At 36.8% G+C, this 23,657-nt stretch overlaps 1 protein-coding gene across 4 annotated transcripts; it reads right to left on the reverse strand.

Annotated features, from left to right (window-relative positions):
- Positions 1-838: 838 nt before the first annotated feature.
- On the reverse strand, positions 839-23,657 carry caprin1b (cell cycle associated protein 1b). 4 transcript variants are annotated; one of them, XM_068214751.1, is made up of 18 exons: positions 23,520-23,657; positions 22,959-23,138; positions 20,414-20,476; positions 20,244-20,330; positions 19,876-20,114; positions 16,914-16,996; positions 13,299-13,457; positions 13,153-13,205; positions 12,346-12,429; positions 12,067-12,234; positions 11,657-11,762; positions 11,483-11,544; positions 11,264-11,374; positions 9,658-9,792; positions 9,196-9,349; positions 8,655-8,858; positions 3,940-4,046; positions 839-1,353 (listed from the first exon to the last, which is right to left on the reverse strand). In XM_068214751.1, the coding sequence occupies exons 2-18, from the start codon at positions 23,136-23,138 to the stop codon at positions 1,267-1,269; spliced, it is 2,082 nt and encodes a 693-aa protein (XP_068070852.1). In that variant the 5' UTR covers positions 23,520-23,657; the 3' UTR covers positions 839-1,266.

A 23,657-nucleotide genomic window follows, 5' to 3' on the forward strand; every position in this document is an offset into this window, starting at 1 on the left:
ATCTTTTTGCATTGTCAAACATTTTTGAAAAAGCTCCAGGGAGCCACAAGAGCAGCGCTAAAGAGCCGCATGCGGCTCTAGAGCCGCGGGTTGCTGACCCCTGTTCTAGTCGAAATAAAACGAATAAGACTTTCTTTAGAAGAAAAATATTATCAGACATGCTGTGAAATTTTCCTTGCTCTGTTAAACATAATTTAGGAAATATTTATATATTTATATAACTCTGAACTTTAGTTCTCAATCTCTGTTGAATTTAAGTCACACGATTGGCTGGACCATTCTAGAGGCTTCATTTTCTTTTCTGAAACCAGTTAATAGTTTCTAAGCTGTGTTTGGGATCATTTTCTTGCTGAAATGTTAGATTAAAGGAGCAAACATTGCTTTACACTGCTGTAGGGGGAGCACTGCTGAATTTCAGCTGCTGTTTGGGCTTTCCATGCCTTTTTACACCTCCTGTTCTTCATGTGTTCAATGCTTTCCCCTGTGTCACTTCATTTGTTTACTCAACTCAATTTCTAAACTAGTTAGTTTCGTTTTCCTTGCATGTTTGGATTTCTTTGGTTGTCCCTGAGTTCTGGTGAAAATTCCAAGTCAGCAGCACCATTACAAATATATTTTCCTGAGACAAAGAATGAAATGCTCAATACTTATTTTACCCACTGTGTGTATATAGGGTTTTCATTCAAGAAACTACATAGATGCAATAAAAACTGAGTCCTTAGTATGACTATAGTTAGGAATTCATTGCATCAGAAACACTGGCAAAACGAATTAACAATAGCATTATGTGTGGCTTAATAGACTTTGGAAAACACATCAAAAGCAAAGCATACAAGAGTTACTGCAACACATCTTTATTGAAACTTGAAGCAATATCACTTTACAAACCGTGAATCTGGGAGAATCGTTAAAATGTACCAAAAGAAGCGATTTTTAAAACCAGAACAAATTGGTGTGAACAAAAACAGAGGGGCAGAAACAAAACTCCCATTTTTTTGGACCAGCTGTAGCAGGTTTAGGTTTTATTTCATACAAAAAAAACCAACAAAAATAAATTAAGTCTTTCAAGTTCACAGGTATATCTGTTAGAAACACAGGGAAACTTTAAAATTGACACAGTTTTCAGCTTGAACTTCTCAATTTTAACATGTCAAATTGATATTTGCTTGATGGTTTCCATGGCGAAGAGAGGGGGAAAGAGAGCCAGGACATTTGCACTTGAGTATCCGAATGTTCATTGTGGTCCAGATGAAAGGTTGACAAGGCTTAAGAGCGCATGGCTGGAGCGCTTCCTCGAGAGACCCCGCGAGTCCCTTGGCCAGAGCCACGCTTGTAGTTCGGCTGGTAACCGTCCTGAGGAGAGACGCAGAACATTAGAGAGAATACGAATAAGAAAGTGTGCTGTAGGGAGGATGCACAAAACACAGAGGGTTGCCAAAAATAATAAACAAAATTGAAAGCGATGTCAGATTTTTAAAAACTCAGGCCAAAAGGAAGTGATCCGTTAAGTAATTACTAAATTAAACAAATAGATATGCTTCCACTGTCAGAGTGCCTTTCACTATTGACACAAATGATGTCATGATTTGCATACATTTCATGAACGATGTACTGAGCTTCATATTAAATTGGTAACAAAAACATTAAGAAGATGATCTAAGACAACAAAGAATTAGAGATGCACCGATCTCGATATTTGGATCGGATATCGGTTTGATACTGCATATTTTTGCAGGATCGGGTATCGGCCAGTTGGATCAAAATCCGATCTTATGCATGTGCTACATTAAGTGTAATTTATAAGCCAACAAATGCCATGAAGGCAGCCGATTAGAGGCACTAGAAAGTTGTCATGTAGGCCTTCTGAAGCTTTTCTATAGCTCAGGGGTCACCAACCCTGTTCCTGGAGAGCTACCTTCCAGCAGAATTCAGTCCCAACCCTGATCAAACACACCTGAACCAATTAATAGTACCTAAAGCAGCACTTGATAATTACAAACAGGTGTGTTTGGTCAGGGTTGCAACTAAAATCTGCAGGAAGGTAGCTCTCCAGGAACAGGGTTGGTGACCCCTGCTATTGACCTTATTCTCCGCCGACGAGCGGGCGCTGCCATTTGAATCTTTTTGGCACGAGACTTCCGGTCTCATTCACTTCCATTCATTTTTAGACATTAAAAACTGCTCGTTTCGTTGTTTGATGTTGCAAACTGATATTTCCTTGTTGTATTATTCTACTTGGTCTGTATAGTCATGCAAACATTTGTTTGTAGAGCAAATAGTTTGACCGTTTTTTGCCGTTTAATATTCCTAGTCATTTCGCCCATAGGCGACTGAAACGGAAGTTCTAAGACAATCGCGAAAACAGGCGCACTTCCGCATTTGAGAATAAGGTCAATAGCTTATGTGAAGTACAGATATATATTCAAGAGGTTAAATTCATGTTGAGTTCAGCTTCCCGCAGCTGCGCCGGTCAGTCATTCTCCATTCATTCAAAGTTCAAGCTGTGTGTCGCATTTATGACAACACGAAAAACTCTCCAAGACCATTGGTTCCTGTTATAAATAAGTGGAGAAATGCATTTAGTTTTGCATTAAATGGATTCATTTTGACCTGCAGCAAGGAGTTCATTGCTATTTCTAAATCATGTTGCGCTGTGTCTTAGATCAGCAGATTGCATTCGCAACACTGGAGTAGAGAGTTAGGCTATTACCTGCTCTTCAAGTAGGACTACCTGAAAATTATAAATGAGAAAAGGCTCAATAATACATTGGACAGATCCTCAATGCACTGATTTCTCGCCTTTGTGCTGCTAAGTTTTAAAGGTGTCCGCAGATCCCGGAGAGCTGCGCGCCGCATCTCAGTGATCCATCAAGCACTTCACTCACTCACCGGCTGCACAGACACAACGTGCGCAGTTCTGTTAATTGATTTTGTAATAATAAAAGTTTCTGTTTTCTCATCCTTCCGATGGAGTTTATTCTTCCGAGGGGAATACTTTCTGTGCTGCGAATAGTTTGTAAAAGTTTGTCTAATTGTGGTCAAAGAAGTTTATTGAATTAATAAAATTGAAACTGAGGGGCGCAATATGAATTGTCATTAACAAAAAATTTAGCCTAATAAAAGGCTACTCTACTTTTATTTATATTAATGCTTTATTTAACAGACCAGTTTGTTTTGATTAGGGTCAACAGTGGTAGCCTTTATATTAAAAAAGGAAACAAGCTGGACCACAACAGATCATATCAATGTCCTAATGAATGCTCAAATAATGTAGTCTAGTTTACAGCACACATTGTTTTTAGTTGGATTGTGCTGTGTCAAAAAAAAATAAAATAAAAAATAAAAAACAGACACAGTATCAGGACCGTGTCTATATTGGTCGATACTCAGAATTTTGGTATCAGATAAAAAAAATGGTATCGATGCATCCCTACAAAGAATATATTTCCAAACTAATCACAAAAAGGGCTGAAGGAATGTAATACTTTAACAAATGTTAAATTAAACAGGGGAAAAAAAGGAGATGGAGATAAAGAAAGACTTCCATTTATCTTATTTTTACTTAATCAAGAGAATATAAATATATATATAAAAACAAAAGAAAGACCCACTCACTGTGTAATAACTCATTAACCAGATTAAAAAAAAATAAATAAATAAAAAAAAAAAATTATATATATATATATATATATATATATATATATATATAAATAAATGTATATAAAAATAGCTATTTTTCAAAGACTGTTTATACACACATCACAGAAAAACTAAATATGGTCAGTTCTCCAGTACAGCCATAATATGACTACTTAAAAAAAAAAAAAAAAAAAAAAAAAAAAAAAAAAAAAAAAAAAAAAAAAGATTGTTATACAAATATCAAATTCATTGCATCACAATTCATTGCATCAAGTATCAAAGTATTCTACTCATTCATACCCGCTGATAGTTGCTGCCAGAATAGTCACGCGGTGTACTGAACTGTGTTTGTCCATATCCAGGGTTGGCAGAGTTGGAGAATGGTGGCCGATAACCTTCATAACCACCTGAAATAAATAAACAAATGCTGATCAGGAATACAATAATAAACAGCTATAAACTAAGAATGGCAACATTACAAGCAAAACATGTACAGCAGATAGAGGAGTAAAATTAAGTTTATAAAAACTTTCCAAATTCTATACTGTGTGTTGTATCCAATGTGCACAGTTTGATCAGATCTTTAAATCATCTGAAACAGTTTGGCAGGTCATTTAACTCAACCGGTACACATTTACCTCATGAAGATGTAATGTACAAATACTGAAATGTTATCCATGCGAGGACAGTAAAGACAGATGAACTGAATAGTGTTTAATACATCATGGACTGGACACTGGCTTTTCACATTCTCCAGAGCAGTCTTAATATGCACAATAGCTATGCCCAGAAACAAATGATTAACTCCGATAAATACAAGCAAGCACCAGTATATCCACATAAGAGCAGATTGAAGCCAGGACACACCAAGCTGTCACTTGAATCCATTTCTTAACCTTTTACACTCAGCTATTTTGGAAGTTTCTGCCTGGACTTTCCAACTCAACTTGAAAAGCTTCCCCTACTCTCATTCTGAGGTGTAACTGCAAACAAATTGGTATAAGTCAAGAAAACCTCTGAAATGACATAAATCAGGCAACTTCTATGACCATTTTCAGCACTTTCAAAACTGTGTTATAATTAAACCCCTACGGCAGGGGTGTCAAACTCAGTTTCTGGAGGGCCGCAGCCCTGCACAGTTTAGTTTCAAACCTGCTTCAACACACTTGCCTGTAGCTTTCAAACAAGCTTGAAGGACTCTACTAGTTTGATCAGTTTAATTAGGGTTTGGAAGTAAACTGTGCAGAGCTGCGGCCCTTAAGGAGTTTGACACCTGTGCCCTATAGTAACAAAATGTCAGTGATGTCTATCTACAGATAATATTAGTGGTGTCAACAGTCACAAATCTCATTTTTAAATCACACTATCAATTGCTTTTCATTTAGAAAAAAAAAAAAAAAATTACTGCAAAAACCATTGGTTTTAACAAAACTTGAACATGTAATTTTATTAAAATGAAGAAAAAAAAAACTGCTGGAAAAAAAAGGAAAATATTCAAATACAAAAATTATCTTTGCTACTGTTGCTGATAATGTTAATATAAAAATCTTACATATTGTAAAACATTTTTTTTATTTTATAATATATATAACGATTTAACAGTTCACACATAAAACTTAACGTTTCATGATAGGTGGATCATTTTTGAAAACCTATTCAGTGACCAAATTTATGGTTGTCGTGCGTGACAACGTAATTGCTACAACATTCACCAGCGTCAAGTTCCATTAAATGGTGATTTTAATCTCTACCATAAACAGTGTTTATATCTGAAAAATAAACTGTTATCCCTGTACTTCTGTATAATTTAAGTTTTTGTAACTAATTGAAAATAAATGTCAAAAGTTAATCTCTCTTAATCAAACATAGATTTGAATGCAGCGCTTCGCGGGGTTAATAAACATATGCAAATCATTAATTATAATTTATGTTGTGTCTGTTTTAATTGAGATCGCGATTTTTTTAATGTTTAGTTGTGCATCTTTACATTGAATGCATTAATGGAGGCTAAACATTGACAAAAAAAAAAAACACCATTTAATTAATAGCCTAAAAGTTGTGGCCAACCAGGAACAGATGCAGCCAACATAAACTAGTTTCATCTCCACTAGTTTTTTGACACAAGCCCAGGACACCCCAAGCTGTAGTCATTCCACTTAATCATTAAATGAATCTATGAAATCAATCACTGATTTCTTTACCGAACCTACTAGCTGTTATTTGTATAATTTTTTAAATCCTTTGACAAGGATACTTGCATTTTGGGTGTCCTTTGCAGATCCTGTAATGTCTGTGACAATTTGTCACTGAGACATCTTAAATAAAAGGTAATGAATAGGGATGTAACAATATTGTAAATACCGTCATACCACAACAGTAATTTTTTTTCAATATTACCGTAGGCGCATGACTCAAAACTATATTTCTGAGAAAAGTTTGCTTAGGCGAATGAAGCAAGGAGGTACGGGAGGCCTAGGCGTGGCCATCATCCTTTGCGGTCTGTTGTCACTACAGCTCCAGTAATGCAGAAATGGAGTGTGTCGCTAGTAGCGGGGAAGAAAAAGAGCTGGAAATGATCGAACCTAAAGCGGGTTTTAAATCGGATGTGTGGAAGCATTTCGGTTTCTTTCTAAAAAGATACGAAAAAGGAGAAAAGGTGACAATGAAAAAAACGGAATGCAGGCACTCCCACATTGTGGTGATATATTAGTCGGGGAATACGACTAAAAACAGTCATGGGGACTGCAGAACACAGCACACTTGTTAGATTGATGCAGACATTGACTTGTACCGCAAAGTTTCAAAGATTGCAGAAAAACTGATAGCCACACAAATTACAAATTACTTAAATAATAGTTCTTTTGCTTTACATCCATTGCAGTTTGGCTTCAGAGCGAACTACTCAAGTGAGATGGCAAATTGCTACTTTACTGAAAAAGTAAAGTCTTTATTAGATAAGGGGGGTATCGTTGGGGCTGTGTTTCTTGATTTTAGGAAGGCTTTTGATACTGTAAATCATAGAATTCTCATGTCCAAATTAGTTGGTTTTAACTTCTCACCACAAACTTTAAAATGGATAGAATCTTACTTGTCTGGTCGCACACAGTGTGTTAATATACAAAATTACAAATCTGCCCCTCTAGGTATATCCACAGGTGTTCCACAAGGATCTATTTTGGGCCCTTTACTTTTTACTTTATATATCAATGATCTCCCATCTATGTGTCCTAACAATAACATACAAATGTATGCGGATGACACTGTTATATTTATTCATGGTAGTAGTGTGTTACAAGTTGCAGACAGACTCACAGAATCACTGGTACATCTTTCAGCCTGGTTAGATCAATGCTGTTTACAGTTGAACATCTCTAAAACCGTGTGTATGTTTTTTTCTAAGAATGGTAGGCTAAGTGTAGTACCAGATGTATTTGTATCAGGGGAAAGATTACAAGTTGTATCTGAGTACAAGTACCTTGGAGTTTTAATAGATTCAAAACTATCATTTCAGTCTCAGGTTAAAAAGGTTTGTAACCGGGTCAGATTCAGTTTAGCAAATTTTAGATTTATTCGTGATCAGATGTCATGTGAGGCTGCTCTAATCTATTATCACTCCATGATCATTTCTCACATCACTTATTGTTTTACCACTTGGTCCCAAGCCAGCATCACTACTCTGAAGCCACTTAAATCTTTATACAAGCAATCCATAAAAACCCTTGATAAGAAATCAGTTCAATATCACCATTGTTTAATATTAAAGAAATACAACCTGCTTAGTTGGGAAAATTTAATTACATATGTACATATCTGTTTAATGTTTAAGACTTTACATAACCCGACTTCACCATTAAATCAGTTTATAAATATTAGAACGACTGCTCAACGAACTACTAGAGGAGGTGACAGAGGAGACTGCATTATTCCTCTCAAAAAAAGCAAATTCAGTCAATCTGTATTTTCAGTGAGAGCTGCTAGGGAATTGAACTCCATCCCACCCACAATTAGAAGATCATGCACTTTTCGTTCTTTTCAGTCTCATGTTAGAAATTGGTTATTGACAAATCAGCATTGTCAGCATTAGTACTGTATTCTTGACACATTTGTACTGTTGTCTTTGGCTTTTTGTCCTCTGCTCCCATCAGTCTGTTCTTTTTTTTTTCTTTTTTTCTTTTCTTTACTTTTTTAACTGTATTTCTTATGAAAGTGTATTTAATGTTTAATGTTGTGCTTCTATTTTAGGTGTGACTTTTTAACATTCTGTAAAGGGTCTACGGATGAAAAATAGCCATTCTTGGCTAATTCTGGCACATTTTACAGTAATGTTTATTAATGTGCATTGACCCTGTAAACAAATAAACTAAACTAAAAAAAAAAAAAAAAAGAGACCTCTATCTCACTCATGGCTTGTCCTCTCAAGTGGTGGAAAGACAATGCACAACGTTACCCACTGCTGTCAACCTTGGCTAAATCATATCTCTCTGTCCCAGAAACCTCAGTCCCAAATGAGGGTTTTTTTTTTTTCTGTTGCAGGGGACATGCCTAGAGATCCCAGCTTTTACCAGATTATAGTTATATGATCATTTTTCCTAAAAAACCCATCTCTATCTAAGTGAGTGAGTGATTAAACTTTGAATGTGATGAGTTTTCAACAATACTAAATTGAAACTTTATTTTTTTTACATGGTTTAATAGTTTTTTGTTATTAAAATTGGAAAATTGAAGTTCCTGTTTCGAAACTTACAGATAGATGGCTAATTTGTATGTCATTAATATGTTCAGTGCTAAGGTAAATAAACACTTTTAGCACTTTGAGTCTTTTCATTAATTTTGTTTTTCCTGTAAAATATTCAATAAATACCGTACCGTGCCATTCATACCGAGGTATTATCGTACCGTGAAATTCTGATACCGTTATATCCCTAGTAATGAATAATCAATAACTAATTTAAACTATGATCGATGCAGGGAATAAGTGTGAACTGAACTCCCTACTAACGCATGCTGTTGTGTACCTCTGAAGCCATTGGATGGTCCTCTGTAGCCGTTAATGATGCCGCGTGAGTTGCGGGGGCCGCCACGAGACATGCCTCTGCTGTTGTAGAAGGACTGAGCCTGGCGACCGAAGCCATTGCCCTGAACACCTGCCTGCTGCTGAGACATGACCTGATGAGCAGCTGAGTTCTGGAGAGACTGATCTTGAGAATGGAAGGCACCAACTACTGTTAAAACAAGGATAAAATAGCTTAGTTAAGTAACTGTTACTAGAGTCATCATCGTCATTTAATATTAATAGTAACTATTGATGACATTATCAAAGAAATATGTATAAACAATGGTGGTTACAACTTAACAACTATTACTATAAATATTATAAATGAGTATGAAAATAAATGTATACAGAGCATAACGCATAAATTTTATTATGGTTACTCTAACAGTTTCTATTGCCACAGTAGATATTATGCAGGCCCATATATTGCTTTCACTTGAGCAGTGCAGATTTACAGGATTATATTGTGGTTATGTGAAATATGATGTGCATCTTCTCCTCACCAGCCTGGAGCTGCTCTGGCGGCAGGTCTGTTTGCTCCACAGGAAGCTGTGTCTGGCTATTAAAGCCCTGACTGTAGCTATTCTGATATTGGCTGGCCTGCTTTATGGAGTCTGTATCATTAGCTGGTGGGACAGGAGCATTCAGATTGAACACCTTTCAGGAAAAACAGATTGAGGATAAAAGTTAACATTTAATACAAGATGATAAAGAGTTACAGAATGAAATGGATATGCAAACCCTCTATAATTCAATTATATCTTATAGATCTCTTTGTAAAGTTTCGTAGTTCTCTATACCACTTGATCCTCAGCAAAATCCCCTGTAATTAATATTTTATAGTTTTAGCAGCCGATGAGACTTTTCTGCAAATCTGTAGCAATATTAGATTAATCACAACATTAAGGAGCGATCCTGATTTGACAGGTTTCATTTTTTTTAAAAACAGCTTTCAGGTTTGTTACCGTTTGCATGGACTGGAATGGGGCTGCGTTGACATTGATGCCGCTGCTGTGCAAGGGTTTTGGGATCACCTGGGTTTGGGAGGCAGGAGGAAGCGTTGCAGATGAAGGAGTTTGTTCTGTCAAGGGCATGGAGGCCTACAGAGGAAAAGCAATTTTTGGATAATTTCACAAATACATTTGATAATTAAGTGCACATTTAGGTAGATTAAAATACAAAGGTGGGCAATATTACTAGATAAAAATAAATAAATGAAAAGAACTTTTCAATTTTGAGTGATGCATGAAGTCGTTTAAACAATGTTCGAAAAACATAAATATTTAAAATTAAAGTTAAAAACAAACCAAATATCCTCATGAATGGATTACTGATCAATAATTTTGTGACTGCATTATGAAGGTCTGCAGAAGTTGTTTTTTAAGGAGACAAGCAGACATTAGCGGTGTCGATGCAGACTTCAAAATGGAGTCCTTCGAGGTACGTACAGGCCAAACAGAGCGTTTTGAAATGAGACCATCTAGCCCAGTGGTCCCCAACCACCGGGCCGTGGACCGGTACCGGTCCGTGGAACAATTGGTACCGGGCCACATAAGAAATCATAAATTATTTCTGTAGAAAATATTCCTCCCGCGACTTGGTTTCTTCCACCCACCCCCGCCATCTCAGGTGAAATGGACTATGCCAAAATCCACCACAGAGTGGGAAGAACGATCGCTAGAATATAGCTCAGTGGTGGTTGTTGATGGTTTAAAGTTATAAAACAGGTATTATAGAGTCCAAGTCAGCAGAGCATTTAAGGACTGTGCATATATGTGTGCGTGCATCGCTAAGTAAGTACCCAAAATCATTGCAATATGCATCTATATGGAGTTTCACATAATCATACTCATTAGGGCTGTAACATGCCAATACATACATTTAATTCGGCTATACGGTTGTATTATTGTTAATATGTTCGTCAGTTGAGTTGTTTGGCACAGATGTTATGTATTTGATGCATATAAACCTTGATTGAAACAATCAGACTGCTATAGTGCAACTATGCTGAGTTGTTCATGATTAACCTGGATGCACGAGCGCAGCAGCTGTGTTCACTTGAAGACCCCCCACACTGGTCCCTTATAAAATTGACAAACGTTAACCGGTCCGCGGTGATAAAAAGGTTGGGGACCACTGATCTAGCCTACAGAGGACAGATCTCGTTACCTAGCAACCATAACAGCTGCTGCTTATAAGCAGTAATTAGTGATTTTAAAACGTATTTTAAGCAATCTGAAGGCAAAACAAGGTTTTAAAAAGCTGGAAAAATGTAAAATGTCTATAAAATCAAGTTTTAGTAAGACATTGTTAACATGCTCAAATATTCAAGTAAAATAAAACCTATTTTATACATTTAAAACTGTAGTCTGGAGTTTTATTTTAAAATCATCCTTTTCCCACACTCGTATCTACACAAGCGGCACGTCTTTTGAATCCTACAGTCTTTGGTTGTAATGTTTCCATAGTACTGCACCTTGCATTTGTAGGGCAGTAGAAGAAAGCTCATATCACACACAGCAAGAATCAACTGAAGATCATTTCATTGAATTCACTCAGTTAAAGGCTTACCTGAATTGGGTCAATCGAGCCTGTCTGTGGTCTGGGATCAGCTGTGTGAGGGGACTGATACATCGGTGGCGGTGTGGAGAAGGTTTCTGGTGAAGGAGAAACCATAGGTATCTGCAGAGAAAACACATTTGCGAATCTTTAAACTGATTAAGTAAACTTTTTTCCAGAGTGCTGAGAAAACTTATTTTGCAACATTTTGCAGAACTTCGCAACACTCACTTGCGTGGGTTCTGGCTGAACGCCAACAGCTGGAGGCTGTGCTAGATGAGTCTCCGGGTGAGCTGCAAGTTTAGAAATCAAAAGGCCAACAAGCTTCGGTTGATTAGAAACAAGCACAAACACAACAACCTAATATGCAAATTGCAGGGCCATGTGGTGCAAATAGAAACATACCTGGTTGACACACCATTGGTGGCATCTCCATACTGACTGGCTTCATAGGTTGTGCTGATACAATAGCCGGATCAAGAGACTGGCCATCAAAATCAAGCATGGAGTCCTGAGGAAAAAGAAGAGCATTTATATTGTGCATACAAACATACGCCATTAGTAAATAGTTTTATTTTGCAATGTTTCCTGCTAGTGCGACAGAGTACATCCAAACATGGCCAGAGCTTCCTTCCTGATCTAACCCTTTTTTGCCTCATCTTAAAAAAAAAACAGTATATGTGGAAAAAATGTGAGGTGACAAGCATCCCATGAATAATCTAGAGCCGGCGAGTAAATCATCACGGACAAAACTATTCCAAGTCTGGTGCTTAATATAACTTAGCATCACCAACATCAGTGTTGTTTATGCCTACCTGCATAAAGTTGTATGGTCCCTGCATCTGTGCCATGAGGTCCTGAACCACCTGCTGTCTGCACACAGGGTCTGAGGGGGGTGTTGGAGTTACTGTGGGCAGTGGATGAGGTTCTGGGACGACAGGAATGGGGGCAGCCTGAACCGGCTGCAGTATTGAGTTCACCACCTGCATATGCACCAAAGAAAACCACGTTTTAATCTAGCGGATTAGAAACAGAAGCTGCATAATATCACCTTTTCTTTACTATGAGATGTGGGGGTGGGGTCCTCAAGTTACCTCAGGTTCCACGCTCCAGTCTTCTCTTTGCTCCTTTTCACCAGTACTATACGTGCTCTCCGAAACAAACTGCCTATTTACAAACTGGAGAGAACAAGAGCAAGGTAAAGAACATTATAGGTAATTAGGAAGAGATGGAACTTAAACTGTACCCTCCAGATAATAGGGTTAGACATAAGGTTCATTCACAGTCATTTTCACTCCAAGGTCAACTGTTGTGAAAGGTCTATAGTTCAGTTTTCACAGTTACACTGAACACATTCACAAACAAACAAGTAATGCTTTAGAAACAAGATCATAACCATTTTTATTAATATTTTGTGTTAGGTCATCTCTTAATTTGTAAAGTATTTTTTACTAGTTTAGTCTTTTTACTACTATCTGAAATACATTTGTTAGATTTTTGATTTCAGCTAATGATAATTGATTCAAACAACAAACAAGATACAAACTTACATTAACATTGCACAGACCAAAGAAAAAAAGGATAGTCAGTAAAGTAGATTTTTATATTGGGTCAAATGTCGAGTAACAATGTTTTTTACATAAATCTGAAACCAGCTCTCATCTCCAGAAGGTTAGGGACGGAAAGTTGCACAGTGCAGTTTCAGGCATGCAGTAACAGGTATTTCTGCTTTTTAAAATAAATTGTGTTCATTCAAACATGGTTTAAGTTGATTGGATTAAGAAGGTTTAATTTCACTGTATAATAAATTCCCACATTAAAACATCCAGTAAATGGATTCCTTGAATGAGAGCCTTAAAGCTTGCATTTCACAAGGCCTGTGTCCACCCAACAGGTCTCACCTCTGTTGTCTCAATTGGAATGGGTTCTGGATACTCTTCCGTTATCTCACCCTCTGCTAGAAGACAAAAGGCAACATCTCAGAATTCAGTGTGAACTGTAGAAGTTTTAGAAAGATGAGAAATATGAAATGAGTGAGAAGTAATACCCGTGTCATGAGGCTGTTCCTCTGGTTCAGGTGCTTCCACTGGAGCCGCCTGCTCCTCCACCTCCTCTTCCTCCACACAAACTCCATTCTGATGAGCCTGCACTCGGTCAAAGTAGCCGCTCTGCAAAACCCGCTCCAATGTCTCATTCAGAGCTTTATCTAAGACACAAAGAGAGAATTTAGACAAAGGTCTATAAGGACTGCTTGCTGTTAGTTTAAAAAAAAGAAAAAGTGATATTTTATACATCAGCTAACAAAAAAAATATAAATTAAACCTAGATGACAAACATTTAACACCCCATCACCAAAGCTTTGTTTTTGACCAAATATGCGGTAATAAAAAAAAAAGATTGACCATTCATAATTTTTTTATTATATGATACAAATTGTTTCAATTCATAAAGTAAAAATTTTAAATCTTGCATTACATTATAAACATTTTAAATGGCAACTTTAATGCATCCTTGCAGCATAAACGTATTCAATTAAAACAGAAAACAAAAAAGTTTAAGCACAGATTTGCTGAAAGGCCTAAACGTTGTAAACGATCATCATCCAGCACAATTCAAGACCAGCTGATGCGGAGCAAACTGATTCATTTATATGGCCTGAGCCACATGATCTGCCAATGAATACCACCGAAGAAAAGTGCTAGAGACTGGAGGCATTGTAAGGCAAAGCTTCTGTAGTTAATAAAATATTTATATTTCTAATGACTAAAATACATAACACAATACTGATGTGCTTGTAACTGGACATAAAATGAAAAAACATTAGAACAGCCATGTCTCAAACTCTCAGGTTTGATTTATGGACTAGCCGCCTCTGTTCAAGTTATTTTCCACTTTCAGCATCCTTAGAGAGCAGCAAGATAACACTCAGAAATCAGGACATGGATCATGCCATTTCATCCACTGCTGAGTGAGCATGGGCATAAAGCCCAGTAAGAGCACAGAAGGTTTCATGCACAGCCTTCAGACAAGGCAAAACGAAAGGAACAATGGTACTGGTGTTGCTACATGGAATGTGTAAAAACACACCAAACAACTAGAGATTCACTTGTGCAAATTTGTATGATATTCTAAGTCAAGGGTTCTCAACCTTTTTCACTTCGAGCCCCACCTCACTCTGAATTTTTTTTTTTTTTTTTGAAGGCTCAAACTGTCTAGAGTAAAAGTTCATTTTGAAGCTTTATTTGTTAGCAAAACATTTCTTTTGCATTCTATTATTCTTTTATTTTTCTACATCATTTTATATTAAAAAATAACAATAATAATAAATAAATAAAATGTAAAATAATATACATTCTAACATTTAAAAACAATAATGGTCAGACAGGTTCAAAGCTCCTGAATTCTTTATTTCATTTATTCATATATATATATTATACAAATATATAACTGCAGAGTATTTGGGCCTTTTTCTTCAATAAAAAAACCTGCTATAAAAAAATGCTATAAATAAATAAACCTGCAATATAAAAAAAAAACTGCTGCTGCTTTGCATTAGGGTGCTTTCACACCTACACTTTTGTATGAAACCGGTCTCGTTTGCCCAATTAGCGCGGTTTGTTTGGCATATGTGAAACCAGCAATCACACAAGGATCCATGCCAAATCAAGATTGCTTGAATGAGGTGGTCTCGGCTCCAGCGGATCCTCTGGAGCGGATCGATTGCAGTGAGAAAGCGATACGATCAGAGCGCTGTTATATCACAGTGTATTATGGATATGTAATAGGCATACGGCTATATAAAGAGAGAATTATGAGTAGGGCGGGAAGTTTCGGGAGTCTCCCGAATGCCCGCAAACGAGTGATAATCTTCTGGTAATCTCGCATCTACCTCCCGGTCCTCAAATACATCGCACATCCTTCTCAACTCTCCCCACCGCATCCCTCATCACTCTTCAGCCACGTCGCGCGCACCTTCTCAAACACCACCAAACAACCACCTCTCCTGACAGCTGAGCGGGCAAAACAAACCCTGACACTGACCAATGTGAGGAGAGTTTACTCACACGTGACTTGTTTTAGCTCTTTTGGTCCGTTTAGAAACTTTGCAGTGTGAAAGCAAACCGCACCAAGAACAAAGAGCATCAATGCAACAATTTTAATCCCCGTTTCAGAACAACTAAATCGATTCACAGTTGCACCCTTAGACTGCCTACTATTCATCTATTTATCCACTATTCATATCCATTATAAATAAATGTAAAACACATTTCAAACACATCGATCTAAAGGTGGTTTGATTTGTAGCTGGACATTATTGGAGGAGTTCGCTGACAGGAACAGTGAACAGCTGTTCACTGAAACGCCACCGAATCTCGCTGGATCCTACTGTACAGGCGCACGCCCATTATAAAACCAGTTACAATCATTTGGACAACCTGACTGATATTTTAAAGTGTTCACACAAAGAGCACGCATAGTTTGCGAATCAACGGCCTTGTGCAACTCAGATACAGTACGAGTCGTGAACGTGAGGCATACGCGAGCTGGTTATTATAACTTTAATCATCACTACCTTTACATTTGCATGACTGTTTGATTTCTATAACTGAGAACATAGTCCTAGTTGACACCAAGCAGCAACCTCTCGCTCTCTCTCGGGTAGCCAATACAGAAGTAACTGAAACTGCAGTTCATTGCAGCAAATTTCGCTAGTCCTGGCTCCACATGGAGAAATTTTTAATTGAGCCAACTGTTAGAATGGCCAACTTCACAGCAGAAAAAAAAAGGTGTTTACAGCCTAGTACAAAGAACAATTTAGATTCATATAGCTAATATTACCCTTCATGACAACTGTGAGGGGGTGAATTTTTTTACAACTCACACGTTTCCTTTATATTAGGTTATATTAAGTATTATATTACACCTCAGAACAATAAGAATAAAATAAATTGACGTGGATCCCAACTCACAGTCGGTCAAATGTGAGTTTAAAAAATAAAACATGTTCATTTCACAATATTAATGAACCAGCGATTGGTTGCACAATTTGTGATGCTTAGTGGCAGCCAAGTGCCCTCAAATGTTAATCTAGAGTCCCGTAATGATTGCAGGAAAAAGAAAAATAATAATAAAAAAAACGTTGAAAAACAGCTACTAATGGCTGGTCAGGTTTTTTTTTTAATGTATAATCTAACAGTAACTTTCATAAGACAATATTTTCATTCATATAATGTAGAACATGCTCGAATATATATCTGGATGAGGGAAAAGTTTACATTACAGCTGGATGCTTGTTTTTATTTAATATACAAGGAGTTCAGATGCAAAAACCTCTAAATGCAATCTAAAATGCCCACCTAAATGAGCTTTTTCCTCAGCCTCCTATATTTATGTTCAGTTATTTCACTTTAAACACAATGAAAAAAACCTATTTGTCACTATAAAAGTAAAATCCCTTAGTCCACACACAGGAGTTGGAGAAAAAAAATATTTTAGAAGAAAATATTAAAAAGGCATTTAGAGGATTTTCTGTCTTCATATATTTTTTTACAAACTGAATGCACCCTTTAAAACCTCCCAATATAAAACTGAGAAGCATTACAAAAATCTAAATCTATTATTAATCTTTAAACTCTTTATAAATAAAAAAGGATTGACATACATGTTGTTCCAGCGACAGGCTTGTCCTTCCCCTCCAAAAGTTCCCATAAGTGTTGCGATGCTTCTTGATACTGGTCAGTCAACCTGTGAGACAACAGCATTAGGAATACAGATACAAAGCTAACTTCCACTCTTTATTGATGAGAGAACTTTATGCGAGAACCTTTCAGTGAACCAATCCTTTGAAAGGATAACTCAACCTAAACTGAGGATGACTTGCGCAAGGGGCCTCAATGTTTATGATTTTTCTAATGTTTTTCATTTTCAAAACACAAATTAGAATTAAAAAAAAAATTAAAAAGAAAATTTTAAAAAATAAATTAAAAAATAAATAAATAAATAAATAAATATATATATATATATATATATATATATATATATATATATATATATATTTTTTTTTTTTTTTTTTAAACAAGTCAGTCGCTGTACATGAATATCAAACATGCAACACTGAAGCTCCGGCATTTTTACAAAAGAACAAACCTTACATGTCAAGCAAACCTTTATGATTCCATTTACCAAATCTGATGTTCTCCATGCATGTCTGTTCACAGAACTTTATATTTAAAAACGTATAAATTACATTACTAGTCTATATCTCTCTATATACAATTAAACTTTTCATCTGCACCAAGGCCCGCGGCAACTTCCTCCTATGCTGTTTCTTTAACCTGCAAATGTTTATTTTACAAATTTTATAGATCAAATAGTACTGCATGCTTTTCAAGCTCTATGAGAAGTGTCTACACTCACAAGACAATCGCCTGTCCTATCATGTCATTTGGTTTTTGATTGTCAGGTTGCTGTAGGCTAGTTATAATAATATTTAGAGCTGCACAATTAATCGTTAAAAGATCGCGATCTCGATTTGACCTAGACCACAGGTGTCAAACTTGGTTCCAAAAGGGCCGCAGCTCTGCACAGTTTAGTTCCAACCCTAATTAAACACACCTGATCAAACTAATTGAGTCCTTCAGGCTTGTTTGAAACATACACGCAAGTGTGTTGGAGCAGGGTTCGAACTAAACTGTGCAGGGCTTCGGCCCTCCAGAAATTGAGTTTGACACCCCTGCCCTAGACGATCTTAATCCAGCATTTCTACGATTCTGCCAATCATATTTTCAAGTTCAGGAGAGAAGAAAAGGCAACCGCACGAGTCTTTTTATTGTTTCACACACTTTGCTCAGTGACATTGACACCTCCAAATGATGTTGAATAAGTCACAAAATGTATTTAGGGTATAATTCACCTAAAATGCCATTTTTGTCTTTATATAATGATGTTTTTGCGGCCGGGAAATCACACATGAGCTGCTGACCGTGAGCTGTTATCACAGAGAGGGCGCGCGCGCTCTACTTAATGATAGACGCGCGCGAAGTATGAACAAGCACTTAGCAGTCAAAATGAAACCGAAAGAGTGCACTTCATTTAAATGATCATATCGCAGTTTAGAGCTATGATTACGGCAAGCTTTTGATATGTTTTTTCCTTCATAGCGAACCATCAGTTTTGCATGAAAATAAATGTTTACAATTTCAGTCCAACTACTCTAGCCTATATATTGTTGAATACAATCTGATAAATGTCAAATGTCTGATTTTACCGGTGAATAAATTTGTCTAAAATGACAGATAGCAAGCATATATCTCAAACATAATAATTTAACAGTAGAATTATTATAAGTAGAATAGAATTATTTATAAAAACCAGTAGACCTACACAAAATATTATTGTCGATGTTGTGCCATATGTTTGTTATATGAATATACAGAATCTTGAGAAAATCGTGATCTTTATTTTGAGCAAAAAAAATAATAATAAATTGCGATTCTCATTTTAGCCAGAATCGTGCAGCTCTAATAATATTTATACAATATAGTTATGATGATATTTATACATGATCAAATTAGTGTTACTTTCTCTGCTTCAGTGATGTCCAGCAGCAGAATAACAGCTCGTTAATTCCTGCTCGTGCAGAGGATGAGACGCTATGGACTACAACTCCCCTAAATATTCTATTTCCCCTCTCCTGAAACACTAGCGTGCAACTTAAGCAAAACTGATACTAAAATTTTTTACATTTGGTTTTGTAGTTCGGGCCTAAATAAATGTTTGTTGCCGTTTTTAACCGTTTAAGTTCATTTAATTGACTATATATGAATCTATATGAATCAGTTGACATTATTAACGCATTTATTGGGTACAATTGCTACTTTTTACTGTCATTCATTGTGTTTTGGTCATTATCAATGCACTGACACTTTAATGAAGCGTGAGCAGCGCGGCAAAAATAGACCCAGAACCGAAACTATCACTGCACTGCTGCTATAGCGATGCGCACGCCTAGCGCTGACATGCTGCTGCTGCGTGCAGTATGAAAGCTCTAAACTGTTAACATGGACATCGAAAAAACACATTTACTTCGCTTATCTTTGCTCTACTGTATTTATCTACACATGTAATTTGTTTGTTATGTTTTAAGCATGTTTCAGTCCCCCACAAAATCCCAATCAATCTAAAATAAATTCCTTCTAAACGGAGCAATCCGGCTGGGTCATTTGGCATTTCTGTGTGGAGTTTGCATGTTCTCCCCGTGTTTGCATGGGTTTCCTCTGGGTGTACCAGTTGAATTGAATAAGCTAAATTTGCCGTAATGTATGCGTGTGTGCAAGAGTGTATGCGTGCTTCCCAGTGATGGGTTGCGGGTGGAACCCTGTATTTTGATCACAGTGAATATTACATAAATATCATGTACTTAAAATCTTTCAGCAAATAACCAGGCATTAGTCAATAAATAAAGAATTGCTCTGAAGATGCTCACAAAACAGACTGCCAAATGTGAAGTCCTAACTCTGACGCAAACGCATTCACAGAAGATTGAAACGCACCCCAATCCCTCAATAGCAGATAAAGGCATGTTGCAGTTGTGTAAACCACCAAGACATGAAAGTGTGCTTCACCTGATGTTTTGGTCACGTTCAGGCCCCACAAGCTTGTAAAACTCATCCAAGGAAGTAAGGTCACTCTCAGTGAGTAGTGAAGTTTCCCCATCCCCTTGCAGCAGCTCCTGCCGCACACTTTCATCCCCTAGTCGGTCAAGGGCGAACTGCAGCTCCAGAACCCGCTTCAACCTTTTCTGCTCACTCTCTTCACGCTGGAGCTGCTCTCGACGTGCCGCTTTCTTAACAGTTTTCTGGATCTATCAAGAGAAGACATTCTCACTAAACTGTTTAAACATTCCAGTGGATTTCGGTTGGACTCTACACACAAAAACAAACTATGTGCCTCGAGCTATGAAGGGAACCAATTCAATTTTCCATTTACTCACTTCTTGACCCAATGCCAAAAAGCTCTTCTGCAGCTCCCGTGTAAACTCGAGGTTATGGATTACTTCCTGGTACTTCGACAGGGCTTCCTAATTTGATTAAGTACAAGAACAGATTTCATGAATTCTGACAGACAAGTCAGGGACGACAAAAATGTACAGCGTTTACTCACCAGCTGGTCCTGGTTGAGACGTTCCCCTTTACTGCTTCTGGCCTGATAGTCATCAAGCTTGCTCTGCAAGAAGACAAGGCAATAGATAAGAGAAGGAGAAGCAAGTTCTGTATTAAAATTATATGTGTTAACGAAGTCATCTTAAATGGTAAATGTATTTTTTCCCAAACCTCATAATTAGTTAAAACTGATAATGATAAAAAAAAAAACATTATCAGTCCAGCTAAATGGGGTATATACACAGTGTTTCTTCCAATACCAATACACTTCCGTGGAATGATTAATCTGACTTCTTTCAATTTTACACGGTTCCTTTTACAGCATCAATGTTGCAATGTAATTTAAATATAATAAAGTTAAATAGATTTCGGTATTCATTTAGTTGTTTAGGTGTAAAATGAGATGAAAAAGCCATTTACACATACGCACCCGTGAGGATTAGCAGGCTAGTGCAGAAATTCCAGTGAAAATACTGGTGTAAAATAAATGTTCATATTTTAAAGACTTAAATGTGAAAAAATTTACTTTAATGCAGTGCTTCCTGAACTTTATGATACCCACCTCACATCGTATATCAGTCAGGCAGTGAAGATCATAGTATCTTAAAGAAAATAGACCTTAAACATGCTGATTTTGTAAATGGCATGCGGTTCACCGCAAGAGTTTGAGCCAGGTATCTGAAAAATTAAAAAGTCCTTCTGCATACACACCCTATTGATTTAATAAATATTCAGAATTTAGAATGCTAACAACAACAATTGAAGTAATAAACATTTGTATACGCTACTGCAAATTTTTTGGGTCATTAGGTTTTTTAGAAACCCAAATTATATATTTGTTCATTTAAATATTCTAAAATAATCAGCTGTTTTATAATACATTTTACAAGCTGAAATGTAAGCATTGTTACAACAGTCTTAAATGCTGAAATTCAAAAACTATTGCAAAATGTGGATTTGTGCCCAAATAATAATAAAACATTTTATTTAAATGTCTTTAGTTATTTTTTCATTCAACTTTGATGAAATCAGTGGACTTTGTTCCAGAAAGCTCCAGCATGCGGTTGTGAGAGGATTATCCAATATAACAGAGTTAGTGTGAGAGCACAAGTTCACTTACAACAACTGCACAATAAAACCCATCACATTTACTTAAATTAAATCACAAATTATCCTAAATGAATGTGACAATATGCATAAATGCAGCTTTAGTTAAGCAAATGATTCCCTTATAAACAATGACAGCTTTAGTAACATTTGATCCCCATTTTATGGTAGTTACATCCCCTCTGTGTTGTAATGAATAAAGCTTTATTAAAACCTGCAAACAGATTTAAGACTACATAACTGGGAATTTTTATTCAGTGATCAATCCCATTAACAAAACATCACCTTTCTGCACTGAACAAGTCAAGTAGCAAACAATTATAAAAGCAATACTCAGCACCATCAAGTTAAAAGAAATCTCTCCAGCAGAGCTCAAACTCCTAGAATCCAAAGGCGCTTTACTGCGTGTCCTGAAGACACACCTGTCTGTCTATATCTCTGTGACCCACTTATCTCCACAAACCCACTCGAGCCTAAGACCATCCAAAACATAAGGTGCTCCTTTACGTTCATTCTTTCTCCGACAGTTCCCCATATTTTCTAGCATGCTGAACCTGTTTTGAGACGCCATGTTAGCTTTATCTCCCATGTGCGTGAGCAACGCAGCGTTCAGTACTGACAAAACATTCAGGAAATAACTTGGTCTTGTTTTATGAAATGTATAGAAAAGGTAAATATATCTATACAGAGAGAGAGAGAGAGAGAGAGAGAGAGAGAGAGAGAGAGAGAGAGAGAGAGAGAGAGAGAGAGAGAGAGAAAGAAAACTTTAAACGCTAACGTTAGCCGGTTAGCATAGCTAACTTAGAGACACAACAGTGAAAAGGCAAAACTAAATTAGCAAACGTTATTTAGTTTATATTGGATTCAAGACCATTCGAAAGCCATTTAACAACATTGGTAACGTACTTTTTAAAATGTTAATAGTTTTGCGTTTGAGAAGCGTTCATAAGGTTTATAACGTTGAGTTCCTTGTACAAAAACATCTTAAAAATGTATATATATTTTATTTCAGACAACATGGACTGCGTACATTTAAGATGTCGGTTCATACAAAATAGCGTAAATAACGAGGCTTTTGTATACGTTTGAGGAGTTTATACATAACAGTTATGCGGATTTCCCTGTGCTTCGAAAGCCCTAAAGATTTATAATACATTGACATCTCTTACTGTATAACGTCATTTATGATATAATTTCCACACACCATTGAAATATCAAAGTAGGAACTTAAACGTCGAACGGAAATCATTGAAAACTTAAGTCAGATTGTAAAATAAACAACGTAAAGTTAGTGCAAAAAAATCTTCTGGGTTTGTGAAGTAGATTTAAGTATGAGAGACAATTTGTTTAACGTTGTAACGTCATGTCTGTGGTTGCATTGGTTAAGCTTAACGTGACAGGCTGGAAAAAGAAGAGGGTAACGTCAACTGTTAACTTACCTTTTTCTTTTCCATATTGCGCACTTTCTTCTCAAGAACCACCATCACCTGCTTCATTGCCTCTGACTGGGTTCCAGTCAGCTGGTTGCTGGCTGTGATTTGGTTCATTGCTCCGGGAGCAGATCCCAAGTCTGGGCTGGCAGACTTCAAAGTCCTGGTGCCATTTGTTGCCGAGGGCATCTAAAAAGGGATAAAGGGCAGGTTTGATTAACAAACCAATTGTGAGTGCTGAAATAGAAAATTTGGATGGCTGCAAGACGATCAAAAGTCGAAGCATGTGTGATGTAGGTTGCTGGAATCGACGATGGTTTCATTTTCGATCGTACATCACACTCAATCTTGCAGTTTTACAATAGTGAAATATGCTGGGAGAGAACACTCCATCATTTGCCTCGTATAAATTTATAAGTCAAACTCATTTGTATAGTAACATAAAACTACATTGCAAAATCTTTACACGCTGTCACAGCAACCCATTGTCCGCTCATTAGAAACTGTCCTGACATTAAGAAACCTGGTATAACGTTCGCATTAGTGATCAAGTCCTGAATGTGTGCTCACCTTTATGCGCAATATGTCCACAAGGGAGAATATAAATCCTTTTTGGAGGCAAATAAGCCGAAGCTTTGATTGTGTTGCTTTTATTTTCTCTTCCAATTTATTATGGGATCCGCCCCGCCGGCCTCACCGACAACTGAG

This window comes from Danio rerio, chromosome 18 (assembly GCF_049306965.1).
Source record: "Danio rerio strain Tuebingen ecotype United States chromosome 18, GRCz12tu, whole genome shotgun sequence".
Lineage (NCBI taxonomy): Eukaryota > Metazoa > Chordata > Actinopteri > Cypriniformes > Danionidae > Danio > Danio rerio.